The following is a 9,043-nucleotide window of genomic DNA, read 5'->3' as shown; positions in this document are numbered from 1 at the left end:
AACCGGTGCGAAAATCTTATTTTTCTTATCATTTCATCCTAAATGGTCGTAATAAATTTTTGACTCTAAGTCATTTCAATGAGCACCCTAAGAGAGACTTGTAACTAAATAAGGAACCTTAGGATACTTGTTGAACGGTCTTAGAGCTAAAAATTCATTATGACTATTGAAGATAAAATGATAAAAAAAATAAGATCTTTGCACCGATTCAACCAGATTGAAAATTGAAACACTTAAATAATATTAAATAAATAAAAATCAAAAAAGATATAAAAGTTATTAAGTAAATAAATAAGAAATAAAATAAGAAAATGCCGTGGGTTGAATTATTGGCGGGTATAATATTAAATAATTTAAAAATACATATAAAGAGTAAAAAAATAAGTGTTCCGATTTTTAATTCGTTTGAACCGGTGCGAAGATCTTATTTTTCTTATCATTTCATCCTAAATAGTCGTAATGAATTTTTGGCTCTAAAGCCTTTCAATGAGCACCCTAAGAGAGACCTGAAACTAAATAATAAGTCTTAGGGTATTTGTTGAAAGGCCTTTGAGCCAAAAATTTATTATGATCACTGAAGACAAAATGATAAAAAAAACAAGATCTTTGTATCGATTCAATCGGATTGAAAATTGAAACACTTAAATAATATTAAATAAATAAAAATGAAAAAAGATATAAAAGTTATTAAGTAAATAAAAAAAGAAAAGCAAATGCCGTGGGTTGGGTGAATTGACCGGGGGTATTTTGGTCTGGGGGGTGGGGTCGGGCAGGGGGGGTGGTGTCAGGGGGGGCGCGCAAAGAGAATTACTACGTGAGGGTTCTCGAGCAAAGGACGATCGTCCTTTCATGGTGTACGTGGCTGCGTGTGGTCCGCCCAGCTAGGCCATAAGGTAAGGAAGCGAAATTACCCACTGGGTCTGTGGAGCAGCGAAATTACCACGGTACCACCGGGCTGGGCAATCTGTAAAATACCAGATATTAAAGGGCAAATCGGTAAATAGCATGCCTTGGGCAATTGGTAAAATGGATGAAATCAAAGGGCAAAATTGTCCCAATTGAAAAATGGCATCCCCCAATCTGGTTCTTATTATTTAGGAGGAAGGGCAAAATTGTCCCAATTGAAAAATGGCATCCCCCAATCTGGTTCTTATTATTTAGGACGATGGATATCCTCCCTCACCGACACCGTCTGGTTTCCTTCCCGCGCAACCCCACTCCGGCAGCTTCCCCTCCTCCAGCTACTTCCCTCCCATCGCTGGTATATTCTCTCTCTCTCTCTCTCTCTCTCTCTCTCTCTCTCTCTCTCTCTCTTTTAGCCCCCTGCTTCCCCTGCAAAATGAAGCAGCGGCAGCCATGGCCGCCGGCTGCGGCCATCAACCACACCCGTACCTCTTCTCTCCTCCCTCCCTCTCTCTCTTCTTCTTCTCTCTCCTAATTCTTCCTCGGATAAACCCACGGCCGCGCCGCGGCAATGTTGCACGCAGCTGCTACTGCGGCTTAGATCGACCTTACGGGAGTGAGAGAGCATATGTGCAGAGAGAGAGAGAGAGAGAGAGAGAGAGAGCATAATTGGAACTTGGAAGTGATAGCCTTAATGTGGTTGGCAATGCGCATAACATGTTCCTCGGATTCAATCACATTGGGTCCCATTCAGATCAAAATCAGATCAGATGCTTATTCGATGCGTGTGTTCTTGGTTTCTAAATATTTTCATGGTGCTTGTTCTAGGTCTTTCTTTTTTCTTTTCTTTTTTTGAATTCCTACCTACAATGCAGATTTTCTTTGTCACGAGATAAAGCTAAAATCTTCAAGTGTACTGGAGATGGATTCTTCGTCGACGGTGCTTTTCAACCAGCTCAAGGTTTGTCAACTGTTTGATTAGTTCCATATATATACACTTATTTAGGCACTTGGATTTTCACAAATGTATGTATGATAAAAGAGCGCACTAGTTTTCATTTCGCTGGCCTATTTGAGGGAGGAAAGAGAACTTGATGCAATGGTGCTAATCTATCTTTACCAGTCATCGGAACCATTTTTCTTAATGGCGGGACCCAATGTGATTGAATCCGAGGAACATGTAATGCGGATGGCCAACCACATTAAGGCTATCACTTCCAAGTATGCTCTCTCTCTCTCTCTCTGCATGTACGCCATCGATCCAATGTTTCTTGATCGGAAAACAAGTGAACTTGCTTCTTTTCTTTGTTCTAATGGCAGTAGGAATTTATATTGTTGCAGTACTAGGGGACAACAAAATTTCCTTTTTCAAGTGGTTGCTTCTCTCTAGAATGGAATTACTAAGCCTATGTGCAAAAAAACACCTACAGGAAAATTCAAAGGCAAAGCAATTCACAACAGAACACCAATAAGGCAAATGAGCACCAAAGCCATTGTCAATTCCATGTAAATAATCAATCTAAGCACACAAAAATAGAGATAATTTGATTTTCCACATGGAAAGCCGTGACAAGGTGAAAAAAGATGGACCTACCCCAGAAATTCAAGCACTAGAAATTCAAGCAGTTACAAGAGGCTCTCATTTATGTCCATTGAATACACACTCCATAAACTTAAGCTTGCCTTGCTGAATTCATGCAAACTGCACCCAGTGCTTGAACATCTATGTCTCCAAAGTACGAGCCCAACCCTTGCCTCCAGAATCAAATGTAGGACCTCTGTCGAATTAACCATGCATCCAGAAGCTACTGTAGGCCTCATAATTGCCTTCAGACTCCACTAAAGGATTTCACAATCTGTGAAAAAGATGAAGTAAGCCTTAAAGATCAAACGGGAACTCTAAATACTAGGGGGATTCAAGACCTAACAGAGAATTTGATTTTTGCTCTTTTAGACTTGGGCTGCAGCTGGTTTTCAAATCAAGCTTTGACAAAGCCAATCGGACATCTTCCAAATCATTTCGTGGTCCTGGCCTCGTTGAAGGCTTGAAGGTATCTCTTGATAGCTCCTTCTTCTAATGCAACGTTGCCATAAGTTAACTTTAGACTATTATCCAACATATGCATTTGCCTCTTGAACACAAAAAAAGAAAACACGCACATGTGTAAAGTGCTATTTGAATGGCCATTGGGGAATGGCTTCTTAGTCTTGCCCTTTATGCCTATATTATTTTCTTCACTGGATTCATTTTTGTTTATGATATTAATGTTGATACTCGCTTCATTTCCACTTTTATGATAATGAATGTATAACGGCCTCAGCTGAAAATTGGGACACAGTGTTGGGTTCAAAGAGTGGAACTGTGGAAGTCAATGACCTACTCCGCCCCTCATATTCTTTCAAGTGATATTTCCCTTCCCTCTCAAATCTTTCTGGCAAAGTTACTCAACTTTATCATGCTTCCCTCCTAAACCTTTTCCACTTTTCCAAGTGTAAGCCCCGCTATCTATTACTCCCTCTCGTCCCCTCTTAGGTGTCCACCTTTATAAATTCAACTTTTTAAGGGGACAACAGTAAAATGGAAATTGTGCAAGGTTTTAGCAATTCACTTTTGGAAATGGATGCTTATTTTGGGTTGTCCCCAAAATAGAAAGGTGGACACGTACAAAGGGACAGAGGGAGTTTATGGTATGAACAAGAACTTATTGACTATCCAAACTCCATTCATTGGTTTTTGGATGTGCAACACAATCATGTCATTCTTTGGGAGTCAGCATAGCATTCCAAGCTATTGTTTTGATGGATGGAAGTTCAGGTATTGGGCAGCTAGTTTGCTGACAAAGTTAGAAGTTGTGCATGTATCACGCAAGACAAAAATGCAAAAATGATCGCGCTTTGAAAATTTGAAAACTGAAACATCATAGAGTATCTAGTTATCCATAATTGCCGCCACTTTAGACAATGGACGTTTACAAGTCCCATTCAACCATGGACCTGTAAAACAAGGCTTTAATGCAGAATGCTAAGCCGGTAGGATTCCCTTAATTCTTAAATTGTTCACATTTTTCATTCTGATTGCAGATCCTTGAGAAGGTAAAGGTAGCGTATGACATCCCGATAGTGACAGATGTGCATGAATCCATCCAGGTCAACTTTTTCTTCCTGTTTCAATACATTTGTTTTCATGTTAAAAGGCCACTATTCTATTGACTTAATGTTCTTCTATATCAGATTTTTGTGTAGTTAACTAGTGGGCTCCTTTGAGGTCTTATATGCCTGTGCACTGCCATTATTGTTGTACGCAAGATAGTTAATAGTTAGTCTATGGTTATATAAACATTATTCTGTGCATTGTGATAGTATATATCTTTCGTCATGTTGTATGAACAAAGAGGAATTCACGTTGTGTGTTTCTTTCATGAATGTTCTTCTTGGTATTTTGGTTCTCTTGTCTTGATTCTCATGCTGATACTAACTTCAGTAACTAAATGCCGATGAAAAGATGTGAAGTGCCAATGTTCAATGTGGCATGAACATTTTTAACACTTGTTTTTCTCAGTGTGAGGCAGTTGGTAGGGTTGCAGATATTATTCAGATCCCAGCCTTCTTATGCCGACAGGTTGTTTTACTTGCCATTGTGAACAAGTCCCTTTCTATTTATGTTGCTCATGACCTCTTCAAATTACAGACAGATCTCCTAGTTGCAGCTGCCAAGACTGGAAAAATTGTCAACATAAAGAAAGGCCAATTTTGTGCTCCTTCTGTGAGTCTATGATTTTATATCATATGTGCTACCAGTTAGAAACTTCACTGACAATGTCACAGGCAATTGATATGCATTTTTCTCTTCCAGTTTCCATTTGTATAACAAATGATTCATACTTTTAGGTCATGGCAAATTCTGCTGAAAAGATTAGATTGGCGGGAAATGAAAATGTTATGGTCTGTGAGAGAGGAACTATGTTTGGCTATAGTAAGTCATCTTAATTTACTTAGCGTCTTGCTTCTGAACAGTTCTATTAGTGTGAAATAGTGATAGAAGAATGATGGATATAGACTCCCAGAAGTATTTCCAGATTTATCCTTGATTGTGTAAGGCCTTCGAGAACAATATTAATGTCCTCTTAGGTTTTCTGGTTGTGGTCTCACGTCACTTCCATGGGCTTGTGATCAATGCTTGCTTGGGTTGATCATATAATTGTCGATCCATGTCATTCTCATTTTATTTTATTTTGCTATGGATTTGGATTTGTGTTACAGATGATTTGATTGTCGATCCACGCAACTTTGAGTGGATGAGGGAGGCTAATTGTCCTGTTGTGAGTATATCATGATCTTTTGTTGCTGTTGAATAATTCTGGAAATGGCAAAAGATTTCCAACTTTATATTAATCTAGTATTTAGTATTTCTGACGGATGTGACAATTTCCTTCCAACTCCAGGTGGCTGATGTCACCCATTCTTTGCAACAGCCTGCCGGGAGAAAGGTGTGGATCATTTCTGATATCATTTTTATTTTAAGGTTTCTGAGATCGTGTTTGAGAATGATAAGAAGTTCGGTGTCGCAGGATGTATCAAAGAAGTATGCTAGGTTAATCTAAAATTGGCAGTCTGTTGCTTGGCAGTTTTGTCTCCATCACAGTAGCGATTGGAAATATGTTTGACCGAATCTTGGTTTGTTTATTGCATATCTTATTGTTTTAAGTGTTGTGCGAAAAGATCTCAACACCGATCTAGGGATTCTAAGCTCATCGATTGGTTGGGATTGAGGGATGTACCCAACTCTATGTGGAGTGTGGGATGATGGTAAGCAAGCTTAGAATACGATGGGTTATATTTCGTGGTTAGGATTCTTACTCTTCGTCTCAGGCACTTCTTTGGTTCCGCTTCTATCCATTAGTTACATGGCAGTAACCTGACATGATGACATCTAATCCCTATATTGAAAAGATCATGCAATCTGCATTGTACGCTCTGTTTCTTTGTCCTTAATTTTTTTTGTATACCCACACATTCTTGATGTCTCATGCATGCACAAACCCACCCTTAGTGCAACGAAGTGTCCAGGTACCAAAGGAAGATCCCTTTCTTCTTGTATGAGCAGAATGGGACATTGCGAGCTGCCACTGACAATAGACTTCCTTCAAAATTTTGGACAACAGTATTTTGAGGCTACATATTCTTTCCTAATTGGTATTGCGTGTGCAAGCGGTGACTCGTCTGACCACCTTCCTGCCATTATGAGGGGTCTAGACAGCCATGGATGACGATTTTACCTTCCTTAGAGTTCAATGGGTGTTTCTAAGGTCTGTGGTTGACCTTTCACAGCTGTGAAGGGTGGGAGGGTTGGAAAGAAGAGGAAGAAGCGGCCTCTTTGGGCTTGACTTAGTTTTTACTTTTTATAGACGGAGGTTGGATTCTTGATTGTATTAGATATCAGGAATGTAAATCTGACCTTTTGAGCCTATTGATGCATGTGGTAAACATACCACTTTTGTGCTTGGGCATTTTGCTTCTTTTTGGCTGTGTACAGACAGAACCCACTGTTTTTTTATCTTTCAAATAAGTAATCTCTTTTGGTGCTTATTCTAAAATAGACAAAGCACCGTTGGCTTTTGTCTTTCAAAGAGTGTCGATTGTACAATAACTGTTGGTAGCTCATGATGTCTCAAGTTATAGGCTCTTAAAATATCCCAGCGATAATTTTTTCTTCACTGTTAGGATTCTCGCTTTTCTTTCTAAGATTCTGATCTGCTTTGTGGAAGTTATGAACTATTTCTCGCATCTATCACCTTCACTGAGTTGGAGATTACTAAATCAAAGTTACTTCCTGTTGATTTCGGGCTTTTAAATGTATAAACTTAGTTCTTTGGTTTTTTTTCCCCAAATAGCTGGAGGGTGGTGGTGTCGCCAGTGGGGGTCTTCGTGAACTGATACCATGCATCTCAAGGACGGCAGTTGCTGTTGGAGTTGATGGAATTTTCATGGAGGTCTGTTAACAGTTTCTGCTCTAATTTAAGATTTTTGCATCCTTTTCTCTCTTGTAAGTTTTTTTTTGAAAGGATCTCTCTTGTAAGTTCAGTACTGAGTACTTGCACTAGAACGACTAGTTTTGGTACTAGGAGCTGCAGTTGCAAAAATGGAAGCAAAACAAGTGGTGCTACACACACACACACCCCTCCTCTTATGATCTGATACAACAAGAAGGAGAAGAAAATGAATGTCGGAACTTGAATAACTAGATTGGCAAAATCTCTGTGCTTTCTTGAACCCTTCTGATGATAATGCTTATCTTGCTATCAGTTGACAAGGAACATTTCTTTGTTGTGAGAAACCAGGGTGATGATTCCTTTTAAGACCTCTGATTGGTTCTTGTCTATTTGAATAACAGATATTACTGACAAGTGTGTCTGATATGTTTATGCTGAATGTCTGATTTGCTAGCCTATGCTTTTTCCATATTGCATTTGTTTCATTTCTGTTTTAATGGTTTATAGAGTATGTTCTTGGAAATTTTTAGCACATGATCTTTGAAAATTCATGAGCTTTCTGATTTCCCCCTTTTCCCTCATTATCTGCATAGATCGGCTTTTAAGAGCTTTCAAATTCCATGGGTTCCCAGAATTTTCATCAAGGTCCCTTTCCCCCTTTATATATGCATATGTAAGCTTCTAAGTACTTCTTCCTGTTTGGCTTAGGTACATGATGATCCTCTAAGCGCTCCAGTTGATGGTCCAACCCAATGGGTAAGCAATCAAGCGTACTGCATGAATCATCTGGTCAATATGTTGTGTCAAATAAATAATAGTCTCAAAAATGAAAGCATTGTATCCATCTCCATTGGAAGTATTTTTTGAATATTTGCTCCAAAAACATGCATCCTGGGTCCACTATTGAATATAAGCATGAGTTTACTTCCTGTTGAAGATCTCTATGTACACTGAAGTGGCCTTCATTATCGGGATGAGCAACCTATTTAGCAGTTTACTAATCTTATGTTTGCCTTCATGTCTGAAAACAGCCTCTGCGCCATTTGGAGGAACTGCTAGAAGAGCTCATAGCAATCGCTGTAAGTCGTTTAACCTTCCTGCAACGTATATTGTAACTGTCCAATGGGGAACTTGTATTGATTGTAGACATTTATTTAATAAGCAGTGCTGTGCAGTCACGCTTGTCCAAATACATGCATAGAAAGACAGATGGTAAAAAGGAACTAGAAATTAATTGCTTGTACCCTCCTATTATGCTGCATATCTTATCCATAGTCCATACAGATGCTTGTTTCTCATATTCCTGTTACTCTTTATTTTTCCAAGTTCCAACATTACCATCATTTTGTTCATTGTATTCTTCTTTATCTTTACCTTTTTGTTATTATTGCAGAGTGTTAGCAAGGGGAAGCAAAGTTTCAAAATTGATCTCACTCCATTCCGTGATTAACTTGACTTTGAGGCTTCTCTCAAGGGCAATGCGGGAAAAAGAAGAGAAAGGAGTGGATCATATTGTGTCTTGTTGATCAAGCTTAGACTCTGTGAGGTGCCAACAATCCAATCAAATACCTTGTGGAATGCAGCTTTTTATGGACTTGGTGTGTCTCCTTTTACCTGCCATTCTCAAGAAACTCTTCGCTGAAGGTGTTTGAAACGAATCATTCTTTGGTTGTATAGATAAATTGTTTTGTATGTCAAAAACATTAAGATTTTCTCGAAACATTTGTATAATTTGTTTTAAATGTTAGCGTCTCCAGTCTTTAAGGTTCTGTTTTAAATAGGTTACCAAAGCGGAAGTAGTATAACTCTGACTCAGAGGATCTCTAGCGTATGCTTTACCTTCTTTTCTTTTTGAAATGGGGGTGGGGGCTTATGTGTCCCTTGGGGCACCTCAGCTACCAGCTCGCTTTGCATGATCTTTTTTCAGTTGTATTGGATATCAGTGAGACTTTGTATTCAGAATACTCTCTCTCTCTCTCTCTCTCTCTCTCTCTCTCTCTCTCTCTCTCTCTCTCCAAACAGTGGGTTGCAATCTAAGGGATGCAACCAGAATTCCTTTTGGATTTTATGTGCTTAAACAGTTTGATTCCCTCATGGGAATGAATGGGGACGTCAGGATATTGTAGTTTCTCTTGATACCATATTCGAGT

General features: G+C 39.0%; 1 protein-coding gene and 1 long non-coding RNA gene across 2 annotated transcripts; one reads left to right on the top strand and one right to left on the bottom strand.

The window, feature by feature from the left end:
• The first annotated feature begins 1,119 nt into the window (after window positions 1-1,119).
• Window positions 1,120-8,868, top strand: LOC131320584 (2-dehydro-3-deoxyphosphooctonate aldolase 1). The gene is made up of 14 exons (XM_058351322.1): window positions 1,120-1,261; window positions 1,779-1,864; window positions 2,027-2,124; window positions 2,858-2,954; window positions 3,985-4,050; window positions 4,463-4,522; window positions 4,592-4,666; window positions 4,792-4,876; window positions 5,164-5,222; window positions 5,346-5,390; window positions 6,795-6,893; window positions 7,602-7,649; window positions 7,925-7,972; window positions 8,287-8,868. The coding sequence occupies exons 2-14, from the start codon at window positions 1,826-1,828 to the stop codon at window positions 8,341-8,343; spliced, it is 876 nt and encodes a 291-aa protein (XP_058207305.1). The 5' UTR covers window positions 1,120-1,261; window positions 1,779-1,825; the 3' UTR covers window positions 8,344-8,868.
• Window positions 8,567-9,011, bottom strand: LOC131320588 (uncharacterized). Its single transcript, XR_009198307.1, has 2 exons — window positions 8,914-9,011; window positions 8,567-8,875 (listed from the first exon to the last, which is right to left on the bottom strand). It is a non-coding gene; the product is annotated as an uncharacterized LOC131320588 (long non-coding RNA).
• Between the last annotated feature and the right edge of the window lie 32 nt (window positions 9,012-9,043).

This window comes from Rhododendron vialii, chromosome 3a, assembly GCF_030253575.1.
Source record: "Rhododendron vialii isolate Sample 1 chromosome 3a, ASM3025357v1".
In the NCBI taxonomy this organism is placed as follows: domain Eukaryota; kingdom Viridiplantae; phylum Streptophyta; class Magnoliopsida; order Ericales; family Ericaceae; genus Rhododendron; species Rhododendron vialii.
The sequence above is the reverse complement of the archived record's forward strand: the minus strand, read 5'-3'. Positions and strand labels throughout refer to the sequence as shown.

Coding starts and splice junctions, on each gene's coding strand:
- LOC131320584 (XM_058351322.1), top strand. CDS start 1,826: ATGGATTCTTCGTCGACGGTGCTTTTCAACCAGCTCAAG. Junction 6,894..7,601: donor TTGATGGAATTTTCATGGAG/GTCTGTTAACAG, acceptor TGTTTGGCTTAG/GTACATGATGATCCTCTAAG. Junction 7,650..7,924: donor TTGATGGTCCAACCCAATGG/GTAAGCAATCAA, acceptor GTCTGAAAACAG/CCTCTGCGCCATTTGGAGGA.